Raw genomic sequence first — 19310 nt, forward strand, 5'->3', positions numbered from 1 at the left:
TAACACTTCATTGTTTTTTTGACTTGTTTTTAATTAATTCGAAATAAATACAACACAAAATGTTAATAAAAAATAGGACTAAAAATATAATGGCAGTCTTGTGTATCGCGCGTCAATCAGGATCGCGCGATAAGTATATGAAATGTCAAAAATTATAATATAAAGGTGTGAAAATCGAAGTAGGTGTTGGAAAAGTTAAAAAATGAATGTATAACATCGGCCGATCTCGCCCGGACGCGTGCCTATCCGATAGTTTAAACGTGGAAACAGTTAAGATCGAGTGTTTCGACTAGGCGGGTTGTTCGACTTTATGCTCGACGACTTCTATTTCCTCTTTAACCCCGTTCAACGGTTTCTTCAGGTGTTTCTTGGCGTGCGACATCATGGTTGATCTGGTGACGAACGTTTTGCCGCAGGTTTCGCATGGGTACGGTCGCTCGCCCGTGTGATTCCTCCGATGATTGGCCATGGGCGTGAACTGTGTAAAAGTTTTCCCACAAACATCGCACCTGTGAATACAATTTAATGAAAAGTTCGCAAGTGAAAACAAACAATATTTACCCGTAGGGTCGTTCGCCCGTGTGGGACCGTCTATGACACTTGAGTGCGTCTCTTCTGGCAAAAGCCTTTCCACACATCTCGCAAACGTACGACTTTTCGCCGGTGTGCATAGTTAAGTGTATTTTCAGATCCACTCTTGTCAGGAACCCTTTACCGCAAACCTGGGTAAGTACTGCATTTAAATACCGTAGCAAAAATTGGTTTAGCGCGATTCTTACCTCACACATGAACGGTTTTTCGCCCGTATGAATCCTCGAATGCGTTTGCAGATAACTTTTGGACACGAATCGTTTTTGGCAAATTTTACAAGAGTATTTTCGGTTATCCACGCCGGTGTGGGTTTTTTCGTGTGCTCGACACAAAGCTAAAGATAAAACATGATTAGTTTTAGGATATACGATTCACTATAATCGGGATAAAGTTTGTTACGAAGCAACAATGTTTTTGGCTGTTGATTTTTGTTCTTTTTTGTGTTTAATAGTTCTCAATATGTGTCTTGTATGACTGATATATTCGGTCTGTTTTTTTAACACATAAAAACCTTAAGTGTCGTTTTTTTATCGTCGTTTTAAGGTTCCTTTTCTTTCTATAAAATAATTTTTTTTAAGTGAATTACTAGTTTTTGTGTTTTAAACCCTTTAACATTTCACAATTAGCGCAGTCAGGATTATAGCAGCAACAAAAGGCTTTTCAATTCATTTAATTAACAGGAATCAAATTAGTTATCAAGAAAACAAGACAGGTTGGCGTTGGATTGGCTATCATTCCCCAATTACTCGAAGAATTTCCTGATGTAGCTTAGTAGAAATCGGGCAAAAGTATTGCAACAGAGGCTGTAAGGGCACAAAAGGTTGATTGAAAGTGATCAAATACTTCTAGCCATAAACTATTACTATCAGGAAAAATTATATGCGTTCTCATCATCCACGATTATAAGGAGGCGTATGGCCTGTACCACAAAGAAACGTACAGCATCAGACGTACTTCAGAATATCCTTTCATGAAGCAACGCAATCAGTATCAAACCGAGCGGGGTAGACTCTTGCCAGGATGCCTTCATCAATTTTACACCAAACTGGCAGAACAAGTCGGATCTTATAGGCCTATTTCGCTGCTAACTGCGATATCAAAATTATTTGAGAAACTGGTGTTAAAACGTATTAAACCATTTATAGAAATACCAGATTTCCACTTTGGATTTCGAAATCACCACTCCACAATCGACTGCAAGAAATACTGCCCTGCAATATTCTTGGACGTCTACAAAATGAGCAAATTGCTACCGCGAAATTACTGTCTTTTTTTTTTATTGCTCTTCGTGAGTCCACAATCTGCCTTATTGGCAATAAGTATTTCTTCTGTCTATATTATATATACATGGCATGTAGAAAATCACTTCATTAAGCAATCTTCTGTATAAAATATTATCTTAATTAATTAGTCTTATTCTAATGCTTATTCTAAAGTCTACATATGTCCAGTAATCAGATCAAGTGGTGTTAAACGTTTTAGTCTACGCACTTCACTATCACGTCGCATATTTAGCTGATTAGCGAGTACATTGGGATGCACTGACACTCTTTCGAAGTACTTCACACAAACACGTTGAATTACACTCGTTATAGGTTCTAGAGGAATATCGCGTTGTATCACTTTATTTGAAATATAGTACGGAGCATCAACAATGGCACGCAACACCTTATTTTGGAACCGTTGAATGATGGATATATTAGATTTGCTAGCGGTACCCCATAGTTGAATTCCATATGTCCAAATGGGCTTGAGTATAGACTCATACAGCAATACCTTGTTATCTAATGATAACATGGATTTGCGCCCAATGAGCCAATACATTTGATATAATTTTAGTCCCAGTTGTTTCCGTTTAGAGAGTATGTGCTTCTTCCAGGTTAGGCGTCGATCTAAATGCATACCAAGATATTTAACATGCTCTGCTTGGGGGAGTTGACGATGATTGATGTTCACTGGTGGACATGTTCTTCTACGCAGGGTAAACGTTATATGCGTGGATTTTGATTCATTGGCTTTAATACGCCATGTCTTCAATCATAATTGTATTTGCTCCAGGTGGGTTTGTAGGTTTATTGATGCTGTGACTGGATCTTTATGGGATGCTAAGATTGCTGTATCGTCTGCATATGTTGCCACAGTAGTTATTTTTGTGGTGGGCAGATCAGCCCTATACAGAAGATACAGTACTGGACCCAGTACACTACCTTGCGGAACTCCTGTATATATGGGATTTAGTTCGGTATGTTCATCGCCTTGATTTACAATAAAATGTCTGTCAGTGAGATACGATTTTAGTAGCTGATAGTCCGGATGAGGGAGAAGTTTCTTTAGTTTAATCTGCAAGCCCGTATGCCATACTTTGTCAAAAGCCTGAGATATGTCTAGGAAAGCAGCCGAACAATATCTTTTGGCATTTAGGTCAGCGTTTATTTTGTTTACAAGTCTATGCGAATAATTTTTCTTTTTTCTATTATATAGTTTAGTTTTTTTACGTATAATTTCTCGAAAACTTTCGAGATTATTGGTAATAAACTTATAGGTCGGTAGGAGGTCACATCTTCTGGTATTTTTCCTGGTTTAAGTATCATTAATATTTTAGCTACTTTCCAGATACTAGGGAAGTAATTAATTCGTAGCATAGCATTAAATATATATGTTAATAGTTTTATAGCCTTTTCTGATAGTTCTTTTAAAATTTTGCCAGTAATTAAGTCATAACCAGGAGCTTTTTAATATTAATCTCTCTCATTATTGTATGTTTAACTTTTTTGACCGTTAATTTCTCGTGCGGTAAATCCATTTGAAATGGCGAATCTAGAAAGCTAGTAATTTTATTTTCGTCATCTTTATGTAGCTGAGACTGGAAAGGTTTAAAAACATTTTTTAAGTGTTTTGAGAAAATGTCGGCCTTCTCTTTGTTGCTTCTTGCCCAATTATTTTCGCTTGTTTTAATAGGTGGGTTATGCTGCTGGGATCTCCTAAGCTTTTTTGTTGCTTTCCACAACGAATAGTCTGTAGCCTCAGCTGATGTCAAGTTTTCTAGGTATTTTTGAATGCTTTGGTTTTGTTCAATTTGGATTAGATCTCTCAGCTCTTTTATGACCCTATTAAATTTTCTTTTATTCTCTTCAGTCCTTTGCTGTTGCCAATTTCGTCGTAACTTTCTTTTTTCTGCTATCTTTTTCTGTATTGTACATGATATATGTGTATTTTTTCTTGGAAATGTTTCACTGTTAGGAGTCGCGGAATATGCTGCCTCCTGTATATTTTTGTAAGATTTATCGCTGCTATTTCTATATCCATTTCAGTTTGTAACGGTAATTTTAGAGAGATATTTTGGTCTAAGTTTTCTCTAAATGAGGGCCAGTTAGTTCTATTATTGCACAGAGAAGGGGGTTTATCTTTGATGGTAATTTTTGAAGAAATTGTTACTATTATTGGCGAATGATCAGAAGACAGGTCGAAACATGATTCTGCCTGACACTTTTTTGGATTAATATTTTTTGTAATACAGAAATCTATTGTATCTGGTTTTTTATTTCTGTCTGAAGGCCAATATGTTAGTTCACCAGTAGAGATATGTTGTAAGTTATCTTTCCTTATGGTTTTGAGCAGTTCTCTACCTTTTGAGGTTATTATTCTTGAACCCCACATTAAATGTTTTGCATTATAATCTCCTCCTGCTATAAACCTATTACCTAGCGTACTAAAGAATTCTTGAAATTGTTCTGCCTTGTTGTTATGTTTGGGTGGGCAATAAATCGCAGAAACTGTTAATGGTCCATGGGCTTCCTCTATGGTTATACTGGTAGCTTGCAGGTAGTCTTTGCGGAATTTTTCTTTTTCGAAATGCTTTATATCATCTCGAATTATTATGGCTGTACCTCCATGTGCTTTATCATCAGGGTGATTTGTATGATAAAGCTTATATTTAGGAACTTTCAGATAATTCTTGTCCGTAAAGTGTGTTTCGGAAACCATCATAACGTCAATATTTTGTTCAATTACGAACATTTTTAGTTCCCTGGCGTGTTGTTGGAGCCCATTGGCATTCCAGACGGCGATTTTGTAGTTATTGATTTCAGGCATTAGGCAAGTTTGCTGACGACGGTTGTGAGTAGACCAAGCATCGTACTCATTTGATCCATTAGTTTGGCCATCATGTTTTCTAATCCTGAGATGTTGCTAGTTTCAGTAGGTTGAGATATTGTCTCTCGTTTTTGTGCTGAACCATTTTCAACCATTTGGGCATAAGTTATGTCTGGTTGACTTGTTCTGGTGGGTAGTGGTAGATTGGTAGTAGTGGATTGTTTTTGTTGATGCCTTTTTTCCCTTAAGGCAGGATAGAGTTTCTGCTATAGTTGCTTGTGAACTGCGCAACCCTTGTAGTTCGCTGGATGATTTCCGTTACAGTTAACACATTTCACTTTTTCATCGCGAACTTTACGAGTACAATCTCCTGTCTTATGTTCTCCTGCACATTTTACGCATCTATATGATTTGCGACAGTAAGTCTTTGTGTGCCCGTGGGCTTGACACCTTGTGCATTGTGGTATAATTCTTTTTATATGTGGTGGTTCGCATTTAATAATATTATTCTCCAATTTGGTGATTTCATACACCGCCTTATTACTTCCATTAGGTTTTATGTCTATATAAAACATAGGCAGAGGTTTTTTTGTCGTGTGATGTCGTATATTGTGAATATTTACGACGTGACCTTTTTCAGCTAGTGCTGCTTTGATGGTGTTAAAGTCCGTCCCGTAATGTAATCCTTTTAACACGAATTTAAATGTTCTCTCGGATTTTGGCCTGAATGTATGGTATTGAGTGTTTCTTTCATCTAATTCTTTTACAAGAACTTTAAAGTGACCCGCTTCGAACAATTGGATTTTAATTGTTTCATAGCTCACTGTTTTAATTGTGTAGTTCGTAGTAATGGTTTTCAATAGGTCATGGATGTTTTTTATTATTCCTACCTTATAGACTGTTATTGGTGGCGGTTTTGAAACAACTTTTTCAGGGCTTGGTTGTATGTTCTCTTCAATTTCTTCCGACAGGTTGCTAAAACTGTTTTTTGTCTCTATCGGTTTCTGTAACCAATAGTCACTGATTCTTGTTTGTTTCCTCGTGATTTCTTCTTCTGGACTTCTCAATCGTTTTTTGTTAATAACTGTAGTCCATTCTGATGGTGGAGTTTGCGTTATTGCTGTTTGTTCTAATCTTATATCAAAGTGTGCAGGTGATTTGGTTGAATCGCTATGGTTTGCCATTTTTAGATTTCTAATATTTTATTTAATTTACTTCCAGAGGATAAAAAAAAATAAATACATTGTTTATTTCAGGCACTTCATTTTTCACTTACGTTATTTTAGCACTAGTTTTTGACTATATATACTATAAATGAATTTCAAAAGGACCGTTGTAAAATAAGATGAAATAATTTTAAACACTAATAAAAATGAGATGCAGTCCTTTTGTCTGGTCACGTAAACACGTATTCACTACACTTTAGGTCCACTGAGAGACGGATAGCCGCATCTGTTATGTGTTTTTAACCCTCAATTAAATAACCGTAATAAAATACTGTGTTTTTTTAAAGAAAGGTATCTTTTTGTAGCTTGGACCGTATTGAAAATACGTTTTCACCCTACGAAGGTTGGAACTGAACTGAAATTACTGTCGACTACTGGAATCATATCTTTTCGAAAGAAAATTAGAGTGTCGCATGAAGAGGCATTCTCAACACTTAAATCTATTTCGGCTAGAGTTCCCCAGAGTAGTGTCTTGGGACCACTCTTCTATCTGCTCTATATTGCTGATATTCCGACAATAAAAGAAACAGAACTTGGAACATCTGCTGACGACACAGTTATATTTCGATGGTAGGTTAACTTAAAAACATCATATTAGACAAAAAACAGAGCAGCTTAGACTCAAAGTCAAGAAACTGTACTGGTTAGTCGGAAGATACTCTCAACTTGACCTAAAATCTAAGAGATTGGTTTAGCAGTCAATCATAAAGCCAATTTGGACCTATGGAGTGTAAATATGGGGTTGCACTAAAACATCAAATCAACTAATAATCCAACGCACCCAAAACAAAGTTATACGATGCTTATCGCTATGTAAGCAACGCAGGAAATTGAAGTCACCTAGAAAGTCTTGCGGAGAGTTTTGAAATGAAATAATATTTTAGATTTCGATATGCTCATCCCAAACTTCAGCTTTGCCACTTTGCATATGTACCGCTCGCGCCGCCATATTGAAAGATGGTGTCTAAAAGCTGTTTTTGGATAATACCTACCCACTTAACAGATCAATTGAAAAGTCCCCGACCTGACACATAGAAGGCGCTACTAGCATTAAATCCATGTTTTTTAATTAGCCCTAACCCTCAAAAGATGCGTGTATAAATTTGACAGCTGTCGAGTCATTAGTTTGTGAATTATAGCAATTTGAGTGAAGTAACTTTTGTTATTGTGAAAAAAATGGATAAAAAGGAATTTTGCGTGTTGATAAAATATTGTTTTTTTAAGGGAAAAAAATACATTTGAAGCAAAAACTTGGCTTTGAAGATGATCAAGCGTAATAAACCCGAGTTTTTGCGTCAATATGTAACAATGAATGAAACATGACTCCATCATTTTACTCCGAAGTCCAATCGACAGTCATCCGAGAGGACTGCACACGATGAATCCGGTCCAAAGCGTGGTAAAACGCAACAATCGACTGGCAAGGTTATGGCGTCTGTATTTTGGAATGCGCATGGAATAATTTTCATTGACTACCTTGAAAAAGGAAGGACCATCAACAGCGACTATTACATAGCGTTATTGAACCGTTTGAAGGACGAATTTGTTTCACCAAGACAATGCACCGTGTCACAAGTCAGTGAAAACGATGGCAAAAATCCATGAATTGGGATTCGAATTCCTTCCTCATCCGTATTCTCCAGATCTGAACCCCAGCGACTATTTCCTGTTCTCAGATCTCAAAAGAATGCTCGCTGGGAAGAAATGTTCGCCGAATGAAGAGGACAAATCGTACTACAAAAATGGTATCGAAAAGTTGGAGGGTCGCTATTATCAGTGTATCACCCTTGAAGGGAATTATGTTGAATAAAAAATATAATTTTGCCAAAAAAATGTTTTACTATGGTAGGCTCAGTACTTTTCAATTGACCCGTTATTTTACAATAAACAAATTTATATACAGAATGAAACCAGAATAAACTTTATGTAACATTTTTTTTTTGAAAAAATGAATGGTTAACCATTAATGATAATAGTAAACTATTATACAAGGGACAGATAAAATAATATGAACATGCGATATAATACATCTTCTTGCATGCTCTTGAGCATATATTGCTTAGTCAAGTCGATCGGTGAACTATAGTCTATTTGAAATAACAGTGAACTCACGTCATCAAGATGTTTTATGTAGTGCCTATCGTAATTTCTAAATTTGTTTCAACACCAGACTAGTTTTTTCTTTCTTATTTTGTTTTAGTTAATAAGAGAAATCAAGCTGTCTGATACGTTCGAACACGCATGTAACCGAATCAATCAGCCTACAGAAGTCGTACGGTTGTCAAACGTCTGCAGAATTCTTTAAAACATTAGTGATGATAATTATGGGTTATAAACCGAGAAACGTTGTTTTGGTGTTTTGAAACATCTCAAAAAATAATTTTAAAATTACTTGACAAGAAAACAAGAACTTAGGTCAATTAGGCCTCCAAAAACGCTCTTCGAACTCTATCTCCAAGGTGGCGAATTGGATTTTTTCATCTTATTTCCCTTCTCATTCTATCTCAGATAAAAAGAGATGGAATGATATCTGATACGTTGGAACATCGGATCATATTACATTCTACCTATCCAAAGTGTCCAAATTATGTGACATTTGGCAACATGGTCCACTAGTACCAATAGAATTTTATAGGCCGATTCGATTATATGTTGCGATGTATCTGTACCACTTAACATTTCAATACGACTTTTATAGAACGATTTATCTTTTGCCTCAAAATAGGCCTGTCACCAATTGCTATTCACTCAGATGACGATCATTTTGATTCCGGAGTGAAGTGATGGATTCATGTTTCATCCGCTGTCACATATCGACGCAAAAATTCCGATTTGTTATGTTTAAACATGGCCAAACACTGCTCAAAATCAACACTTTTCTTGTTTTTGATCAACAGTGAGCAAACGCGGCCAGTTTGAACAGAGCTTTCTCATAGTCAAATACTCATGCAATATAAAAACAACCACGTTCTTTTGATTGTGAAATATATGACTTGTCTCGATACAAGAGCTAGTATAGAAAAAAGGAAGAAGAGTAAGATTTGTGGCACAGACGATTAGGACATGCAGGTAACGACTCGCTTTATCAACTGGGACTTAAGAAGATGGATAAACATTGTTCTATATGCGTAGAAACTAAAGCAATCAGGAGTCCTTTCTACAGCAAGGAGAGGAGAACAAATGCAATCGGAGAGTTAATTCATTAGGATATTTGTGGGCCAATAAGCCCAATATCTGAAGATGGAGGAAAATATTTCCAGACAATACTAGATGATTTCTCCCATATTACCAGAGTAAAAATCCTGAAGACAAAAAATGAAGCTGAAGAGAATCTGAAACAATACATTAATGAATTAGAAATGCAGCATGGGGTAAAGGTAAAAGCATTCAGATTAGATAATGGCGGTGAATTTAGCTCAAAATTATTTCAGCAATTTTGTAAGAAAAAGGGGATTCGCTTAGAATATACAATTCACCGCAAAGTAATGGAAAGGCGGAAAGATTAAATAGGACCTTATTAAATATGATTAGAACAAAAATACTTGAGTCAGGGATTCCAAAATATCTCTGAGGAGAAGCACTTAAATGTTTTGTATACGAACTAAATAGGAGACCAACCGCAGCATTGCCAAGAGGAAAAACACCATCAGGAATATGGAACCGGCGAAATGATCTAAATAAACTTAGAATCTTTGGATGCCGAGCATGGTACACTATCTTACCAAAAGGCAACAAGCAGGAAAAAGCAGCTCAGCAGCCCAAAAGCAGGAAAAGCCGTGACGGTGAGCTATACAGGAGATTACACTATACCTGAGAAACAAATGGTCATAAAGTGGCGAGAAGCAAGGTTTGATGAAAGTACATTTTATAAGACGTGCATAGAAAATTCCAAAGAAGAATCTGTGAGTTAACCGACGCAGGCAGTTTTGCAAGAGGAAGAAAACAAGAATGTGAATGATGATGAAGAAAGCATTCAAGAGCAGACAACAGACAGTGATGACGAACCTGATGAAAATGATATCTTGTCTAAATTGGAGGAAACTAATTCGGGAAGAAAAACCTCGAGACCAAGCAAACTAGACGACTATGAGCTATATGTCGCCTATTGTCTGCTTACTTCAACAGAACAGAATACCAACAATATTTAATGAGGCTTACGAAAAAGAATGGATAGAAGCAATAAATAATGAAATAAAATCACATGAAAGATTAAGAACATGGAGCCCGACAGAGTTGCCAGAAGGAAGTAAAGCCATTGAAACAAAGTGGCTATTCAAGCTAAAAGACGATGATACAAACAAGGCAAGATTAGTAGCTAATGGATTCCAAGTACCATTTAATGGTGAAGAATTCAGTTATGCCCCAGTGTGGAGGCTACAAACAATAAGAATTTTAATATCAGTGTCTATTCAAAAGGACTGGAAGATACAGCAAATCGACGTTCCAACAGCATTCTCGATTGGTACAATAGATAAGGACATGAGGGCTAAGATACAGAAACAAAATATTTCAAGTTAAATCGAGCATTGTATGGTTTGAGAAATGCACCTAAATGTTAGAACATTAAATTTAATGAGGTAATGAACAAGCTAATGTTCATCTTGTTGTATTTGTTGATGATGCCCTAATAACAGGACCTGGAGATCAAACAGCAAACTTGATGCAACATCTGTATGAAATATTTAAAATTAGAAGGATAACCGAAGGTAAACGATTTCGCGGAATGGAAATGGAGAAGACAACCGATGGACATGAAGATATGCAAGACGGTAATACAATTGCTATACCAATGGAAGTCAACTTTCATGTTGATGAAAGTGAAGAAGTTATTAAAGATGTACCGTTTAGAAAATTAGTATGCAGCCTCATGTATATATCTTTAGTTAGATATTGCATACAGTGTTTCGTATTTAAGCACATTTTCAGATAGACCAACAAAAGGAGCATGGAAAGCTGCAAAAAGGGTACTACGATACTTCAGTGGTACAAAGGACTATGGATTGTTATATAGTAAGGGCAACAGTGGATTACAAGGTATGAGCGAGGCAGATTGGGGAGGTGATCGCACAACATGGAAGAGTGTTAGTGGTTTTATAGCTTTTCATAACAGTAACCCAGTGGCGCGGCATTCTCGGAAACAGAACTGTGTAGCGTTGAGTTCAAAGAAAGCAGAATACATATCTGCAGGTTTAGCAGCACAAGAATTATTGAATCTCAAAGGACTTCTAAGAGACTTAAATGAAAGTAAAGAGGTGAGGTTATTTGTTGATAACCAGAGTGCTATTTCCATGATCAAAAATTTTTAAAACTCCAAAAGAAGCAAACACATCAATATAAAATATCATTTTATAAAGGAACTCTGTTTAAAGAAAGAACTAGTAATTAAATATGTTTGTTCATCTGATAATTGTGCCCTAAAGTCATTAAGTAAAATTTAGTTTACACAATTCAAAGAGAATTGTCTAAAGTAGGAAATTGATTGTTACCTTTGTTTATTATACAATTGTGTAAAGTTTATTCGATTAAATCATTAAGTAAAGTTAAAATTCTCACAATATAGAAATAGAACAGTTCTAAGTTAAAACAAATTTATATGTACAATGTAATAGTTTGTTCAGGCAATTTAAATGTATTTCTGTAATTTTTGTTTACAATCTCAATTAGGTTAAGTTATTTAGTACATTTAAATTGAAGGGGAGTGTTAAATATATGACTTGTCTCGATACAAGAGCTAGTATAGAAAAAAGGAAGAAGAGGGCGCGAAAACTTGTATCTAGTCGGTAGAAAATACCAGGGTTAAATTAAATCTTTTATCTTTTGTTTCAAGGTAATAAGTAGTGTATTAATTCCGTCCCGAATCATAAGTGATTCGTAAAATTGATATCCTTACGCTCTTAGCTAAATCACGCAAATTCACTTTTCGATCATTCAAAACGATTTTTTTGATTTTTTTTATGTTTTCTGGTGTTACCACTTCATTTGGACGTCCAAATCGTCTGCGTTCTGCATCGTCGCTGTCCCTACGACCACGTTTGAAGTCAGCAAATAAGTTTTAATGTTATTTCTGATGGAGCGGAGTCCATATAACACTTTTAAAGCCATTGCTTCGCTTGAACGTTATTTTTTCCCATTAAGAAGTAGTATAAAATTAAAACACGAAATTGTTTTTAATCCATTGATTTTAAAATAACGAAAGTAGTGTTACTCTTACACAATAACTCACAAATTCATGAGCTAGAATATCATGAAATTTTAAGTTTTCTTTTGATGGTTAGTACTAAGTGAAAAAGTGGCGAATGAAATAAAACTAGTGCGATCTATATGTTTAGGTGTTAATATTTTTCCCATGTGTCATGCGAAGTGGCAAGGTTGCAATTCTATAAAAATCGCCCATTTTCAAATCTCCCGGGAAACTCTCGAAGTAAAACTATGAAATAACTCTACTATTAACTTATTTTATGTTGTGGTTTAAATTGTGGCGTCAACAAATGTTAAGAATAAACGTTTCCTAAAACTATACATTACACTAACTCTTACACTTCAACAGTGTGTTTGGCAAGAGTGCGAACGACAAAACTGGAAAATATGTGATTGCTACGCCGCTTGTAACTCATATAACAAATGTTGATATCTTTCTATTCTTTAGATATATTTTTAAGTAAAGTAACTACCCTAGCACAAGCTAAAACTGGCACTGCACAGTTTAGAAGATAGGTTGCCATTTGAACGTCAGTCTTCTCGAAATTACCCAAAGTCCCTCTTATTTTACATACACAATTGACCGATTAAGGAAGAAGTTGTTCAGCCGTTGACTAAAGAATCTAAGTATCGAAGACTGAAAAATACTTCTACTTAGTGAACTAATGGAATTAGGAAAAGTACCCTCTAATTTTGGTTTGAGAGCATTTGGATAATAAAACGATCATAGTTTACAATTTACGGCCACCAAAATCACACTAGAGTATTGGAATATTGGCTTGTGGAACATTTATTAACCTAGTCTACTTGAATTTATGAAGAACCTGGTAATTCAAAATTAATAGCCACTAAATTCGGACTAAAGGACGAAAATACAGAAAACCTCATAACATGAATATTAATTATAGTGAATAATAATAGAAACTTATTTTTATATTATATTGAGAACTTTGGAACACATAAAATTGCTAAAATTCTGCTTCTCCAATGTCCGGTAAACCATTCTGTTATCTTCACAATGCCACAATTTGGCAGATTATCGCTATTTTACTTCAGAATGGTATTTTATCTATTTACTAATAAAACGCTCTCCTATTAACTCAATCCATTGACCATAGAGTAAACCTCTTTTTAATGGAAATTATTTTTAATCATTAATATTGAAGAAATTACCTCCTGAAATTACATTGCTTACACTATGTCTTCTTGAAACGAACTTTTCGTTCGCGAAGGAATTTATTTCGTTTCATTTTTCAATCTACTACCATTACCGCGTTTTTCGAGTATTTATTCAAATTTTTTCATTCCAAAAACAAGGGAAACTCCTGTATAAGGGTATAACATATTGTCAACAATCGTGGTTCGAAAAAACTAGGACAAGGAATTAATTGTTATCATTTGTTTCGCATTTAGACATTTGTCGAGAAAAACTGGAAAAAGATAGGTTCAATCAAAATGTTTTTTGTCGCGATTTTGTAGGACCATGTTTTCGTTAAGATAGTGATAGTGTTGGTTTTAAAGGGGGATAGCAAATCAGGATCCCAGATTTCGAAAATATCGGATCAAATGAAAGACTTGAAATCCTTGCAACAGCCTGAGTAGGAATATGAAAAGAAAGTTGTTAGTTGTTTCAACGTTAAATTATCTGCACCATTTGAAAACACATTTTTATTTAGGGAATTAATCGCTGCCAGTAAGTTGATTTTGTTGAAGATCTTAAAAGTGGGTCCTGTGGGTACTCTCATAATGTGATATACTCCAGTGATTGATTAGTGGGATAATGGGCTGAAACTAGATTTTAAAAATACTGCTTAATGCATATTTCTAATGATGGCTATTTTGATATTTTGACTCTTAATAAGAAACAATATTTTTTGTAATAGTTATAAAATGCTAAACTATTATAAACGTTCTTTTACGTCAAATTAGTCTTGATAGATCGCAGTAATCACTGTTTCATTTTGTTTGTGACCTCATTACTTAATATACAGCTTGAGTTTGTGCTTCTTATTTTTGATTATCATTGGATTATATCTAGTGAATTTTAAAATTTGAATTGTTTTCTTTAAATTATCAGTTAAACTTGATTGGATATTCGATGTGTGTAAAAAATAAATGACATAATCAAATTATGACTGATAATAATTTATTGGCCTGGGCTGGCCGTTATATGTTGTGTTTGGTTGTTGGATGCGCAAATTGACATTTATTTCCAAGGCAAATCAAAGATCCGTGATTAGAGACAGATCTCGTCATTTTTAAATTGCTTTACCTTTGGTAATGAACCCTCTTCCACATATGCTGCATAAGTGAGGCTTTACTCCCAGGTGCCTGTTTGTGTGATCTAATAAACTCTGTTTTGTCTTGAAATTTTGGCCGCAAGTGGTGCATGGGTAGGGCTTTACATCTGAATGTACCTGGTGGTAAAAGTATATATATATAAAACAGGAACCGGAAATACTTATTCAAACTAACTTACTCTTTGGTGAACCATTAGATAACTTTTGCATTGGAATCCTTTTCCACAGGTTGGACATGAAAAGTCATATTGTCCTGTGTGGGAGAAATTAGTAGTACTTATCGTGCCTGAATAGTAAGGCGGTATTCTGGCCTAGAGTTTTGATTGTTTATTTTTTAGTTTAGATTCTTTCAACTTTCAAACTTTTCAGAATTATGTTTAAACGGATTTTTAAAAATTTTAATTATTTTCGGAGATATAGCTAATTTAGCAATCCGGCATTATAAAGATCTCCCGACTACATGACCTCAGGTTCTGCATCAAAACTTCCATTTAAAAGGCGATTAACGGAACGTGTATATGCATATACAGTCTACTCAAAGATTATTTACGTTTGCATACGTCATCAAGATGTTAATGTATTGCCTGTCGCCATTTATAAATTCCTTTCAGAATCAGACGATATTTTCCTTCTCATTTTATTATAGTTAAAAAGAGACACAATGCGGTCGATCAAATTAATGCGAACACGTAAACGAATGAGCCTGTCAAAAGAAAGCAGTAGCGATCGGGCAGAGTTAGACTTGAGTTTTAGACTGTAGACATGTTATCTCTAGTTCTATTGCGATGTAGTTTAAATTTGGTGGGAAACTTCTCCATACATGTCTATATAATCTATATAGGATTTGTAACAAACCTTAAAATTTGCGCTGAAGTTAAAAATATACTTTAGAAAAATCCAAGTAGTTGGGGTTCATAAACACAAATTATCGATTTATATACTCGACTGAGAATGGGACATAGTAAACTGACCCACTATCTTTTGTAAGGTGAACATGAAATCTAAGCTACACTACAACCCTAATCATCAAGCATTTATTGGCGAAGTGTAGCAAGTTGGGGTAGCGAGATAATAATTTAACATTGGTGATAGCTTGCAGAAATGTTACCTCCATATGAAAAATGTTATCAATTTGTTGAACTTATATGTAATGTTGCTATTGTCTAATAAAAATGATACTATTGACTAATAAAAAAACAATTAATTGAAAATGGAGATTCCAAATGGCCATTTTCACTGCACTCTTACTATCGAAAATGGAAAAACGCAGTACAGGCTCATCGAGGCGGTATGGCGATGGCAAATAATGGAGCCATCGTAAGATACCTGCAGAACTTTCATCATTTTTAGGGGAACATGTTTAGCTTCCCAAGTTGCCCAAAATGAAGTCAAGTGTATACAGATGAAAGTAGACAAAAAATCAATAAAAACGACAATCGTACGCTTTCCACATCTAAAACGCTCCTCCATAAATTGGCGAAGTGTGAAAAAGCTGGTCTAAATCCCTCCTGCTCCATTCAGCTATCTCTGCAAGGTCTCTCAAGTCTCATTTTTATGATTCTCATAAATACTTTTATGACAATTGATAGGAGTTATACCGTGATATATCTTGATTTAGGCGACTCCATCTTTCTTATTTTCCAATATTTTCTGGAATGAATCCCACTTTTTCCTTTGGATACGTCCACTGTGATATTTTTAACAATTTTTTAAATCTCACCACTATCACTAATTTATTCATATCCCAATCTAATTACTTTATGAAGTATTGTAATTACATTAGTGTAAAATCACTGAAGTGACCTCAAAAAGTCCATAAGGCTAATGGGTCGTTAATAAACATATGTATCTGGACCAGAATGCCCGCTATATATAAGTATGGTTTTACCTGTATGCTTCGCTTCATGTTGGGCTAATCCGATTTTCGACCTGAAAGCTTTCTCGCAGCTTTTACATTTGTACGGACGCTCTCCCGTGTGTTTCTTCATGTGTTGCGCCAACTTATAATTAGTAGAATAACTCTTGCCGCACTCTTTACACACTTTCGCACCTTTTTTGGCTTTTGGCTGGATGCTCTCAGTCAGTTCGGGTACATAGGCAACATCTAAACTATTACTATCATCGTTCGGCCAACTGACGAGTAACAAATAAGTTATTTTCACTATAACACCTTGCGCTTGTGTGTACCCACCTTTTAACACTATCAAATGTTGGCCCTTCATCAGTTCGAGTTACATCAACTTCAGCATCATTACTCTTTGAATTATCCTCGTTGCTTGAAATTAGATGGCTATCGTCCAATTTCTTATTGTTCTCTATGTCTAGTTCAGGCATAAATCTGTACTTAAGTAGATGGTTTTGACAATGACTTTCTAAGGTCGTCCTGTTATCGAATGATTTCCCACACATGTCGCAGCTGTAGAAATTAGAAGGTAAATCTGTAAAATCTGAAAGATGAACGTGTCGTAGTGAAAGCATATAAATGTAGAAGACTTAACTCTAAAATACCTCAATACTCTATACAAAAACGTACCATCTGTTTGATTATGATTGTTCATACCATCATTATCTAGTAGATAGCTTTCCTTTCCTATAACCGCACTGACATTACTAATATCCTGTTCAGCCAGTATATTAGGATTGCTATCACTTTCATCGTGCTGATGTAACTGATCGATTTGGCTATCACTTGAGTATGAAATTATATGATTCAAGTGAGTATCAACTTCAACACCTAAAGTAGTGAAACAGAGATAAATATAAATGAAAGATTCAGAAAATAAAATTAGAAGCCTACCTAAACTATTATCACTTAAATTTGAATCTACTGCTAATGAGGTTTTGGAGTTTGAATAATCTAAAGTATCATCCTCTTTCACATAATCATTATTTGGTGGTACATTGTGTTTTATCTAAAAAAACAAACTGTATAACATGAATTTAATTTTTTATCTGTAATTACATTTTCTGTATAGAGTGAATGAGGTCCAGCCATTGGCATGTTATTAACAAATTTGAATTCTTGATGCAATCGAAATTGGGCTTCATTTAATATTTGCTGTTGCATCTGATTTAGGTTTACTTCATTGAACCTCTGATCAATCTGTGTAGGCATCACTGATAAACTATCATGACCACCATGTAAACTTTGGTTCGATAAATCTTGACCTTCAAAAAAATCAGATGCATTTACATATTAGATTTACCACAATACAAATACCTGGTAGATCATGATTGTTTAACTCTAAGTTTTCCAAACCATGAGAGTTCAAGTCATGATGATTATGCAGAATTATTGCATAATTTTCTGTATTCTCCCGATGCCCCAATTGGGAAATATCTATATTAGGAACATCTTGTATATTTTCTGTTAATATCTGATGATGAGGAACTAAAATATAGTAAGACAAACCATGATGAGTCTTTACTGAACATAAAGCTTACTTTGAACTATTAAACTATTGGAATCTATGGAAACAACACATTGTTCCTGCGAATTTTGTCCTCCGTCATTGACAGCATCTTTGAATTGTTTATATAAGCCATGCAATAACTGTTCAGTTCTAAAAGATTTATCCTTAAAATCCCAAAACATTTCAAGCTTAAATAGGCAATTTTCACAAATAATTTTTGGCAGTTCATCTTGCTGGTGAACCTAGAAGGTAGTAATATAAATGTTTTTTTGTATTATTGTAGACAGATTTTATAATATTGTTGGTAAATTGAGAACACTTATATTTACCTGAATTTGAAGGCAATTGTCGATTTTTTTATTTAATTGTCTTATGGGACCCTCACCCTCAAATATATGCACTGAAAGCATCAATTCGGTTTTAGCGGCACACAAACGGCACAATTCATGAAATTTTGTGTTTTGTAAAAAGGAGGTTGAGGCCATTTTTAATTTTTCTCACTGCTCACCACCCTATTTTAGGCAACTTATGTAGTTTACGCCATTCGCACTATATTAAATATTAATTTCTAATACATGAATATTGTGTAAAATTTAATTGACAAAAAAGTTTTATTAAACAAGTTTTATTATGAAAATATTTTCCCATAGTTCCATTGACATTGATAAGTATGAAATTTAATTGACATTTGGAAGCTAGTTATGTAACTCAACATACGTTTTGTGTACGTTTATGCAATTTTTATATTTTTTGGCACAAAATAGATAATTTTCCATGTTCTGTGTTTTTAGGTTTATATCTATTTCTTATATTCCATGTAAATTATGAGTGATAATTTAGAAGATTCTGTTATTGAAGCTACTCCGGTCCGAAAGAAAGTGAAAAAGATGAAATATCACCCAAAGCGTGAAAAGAAAACAAATGATCTTCCAGTAGAAAATTACCCTACAGCACAATTAGGTCAAAAAACATGTACTTTGAGTGAGAATAAAAATCAGAGTGACATTAACTATGTTTGTAGCGATATAACTGAGCCGATAGATAGGACGAAATCAAAAAACCTTTATAATCATTATGTTTTCTATAGTATAGAGGAAATTTTAAAATTTACTTTAAAATCTTTTCCAGTTAATAATTGGGTTCATTTGATGGGTGTCCACAGCCTTTCTACTGATTTAAATTGTTCAGTTTTATGCAGCACCATGACAGTTTATAATAAACAAGCTGAAGTTAAATTGCTCTTTTCTTCTATTACTACAGTACCTAAGGAAGGTGAACATATTATAGTTTATGGCTTTTTAAATATTGATTCTGATTTACCTGGTGTATATGTAAATTTCTTCCAAGTTTGTGACATCAACTATAAAATATATATCAAACTAATGCTAGAATTAAGATCTACAGTGCCTTTACACAATTTTGCTACACAGGATATTTCAAATGATGCTTTATCAATCGATCAGAGTTTATTAGCATGTAGTAGAAATGAT

The 19310-nt window shown here is 34.6% G+C and overlaps 1 protein-coding gene across 1 annotated transcript; it reads right to left on the reverse strand.

The window, feature by feature from the left end:
* Positions 1-6: 6 nt before the first annotated feature.
* Positions 7-18492, reverse strand: LOC143203804 (uncharacterized). Its single transcript, XM_076416088.1, has 13 exons — positions 18150-18492; positions 17852-18062; positions 17628-17798; positions 17370-17575; positions 17205-17319; positions 16941-17141; positions 16599-16854; positions 16296-16540; positions 14587-14660; positions 14380-14524; positions 780-925; positions 562-722; positions 7-509 (listed from the first exon to the last, which is right to left on the reverse strand). Exons 1-13 carry the CDS (start codon positions 18303-18305, stop codon positions 290-292), a joined length of 2307 nt encoding a protein of 768 aa, XP_076272203.1. The 5' UTR covers positions 18306-18492; the 3' UTR covers positions 7-289.
* Between the last annotated feature and the right edge of the window lie 818 nt (positions 18493-19310).

This window comes from Rhynchophorus ferrugineus, unplaced genomic scaffold (genome assembly GCF_030347505.1).
Source record: "Rhynchophorus ferrugineus isolate W39M unplaced genomic scaffold, kcgeb_rfMv2 rfM10, whole genome shotgun sequence".
NCBI classification, from domain to species: Eukaryota; Metazoa; Arthropoda; class Insecta; order Coleoptera; family Curculionidae; genus Rhynchophorus; species Rhynchophorus ferrugineus.

Bases quoted from the DNA above. Each gene is read 5' to 3' on its own strand.
- LOC143203804 (XM_076416088.1), bottom strand. From the start codon at position 18,305: ATGGCCTCAACCTCCTTTTTACAAAACACAAAATTTCATGAATTGTGC. The intron at 14,661-16,295 runs GTAAAACCATAC...TCTCCCACACAG, and splicing joins ACATGAAGCGAAGCATACAG to GACAATATGACTTTTCATGT. The intron at 926-14,379 runs GTAAAGCAATTT...TTTTATCTTTAG, and splicing joins AAGAGGGTTCATTACCAAAG to CTTTGTGTCGAGCACACGAA.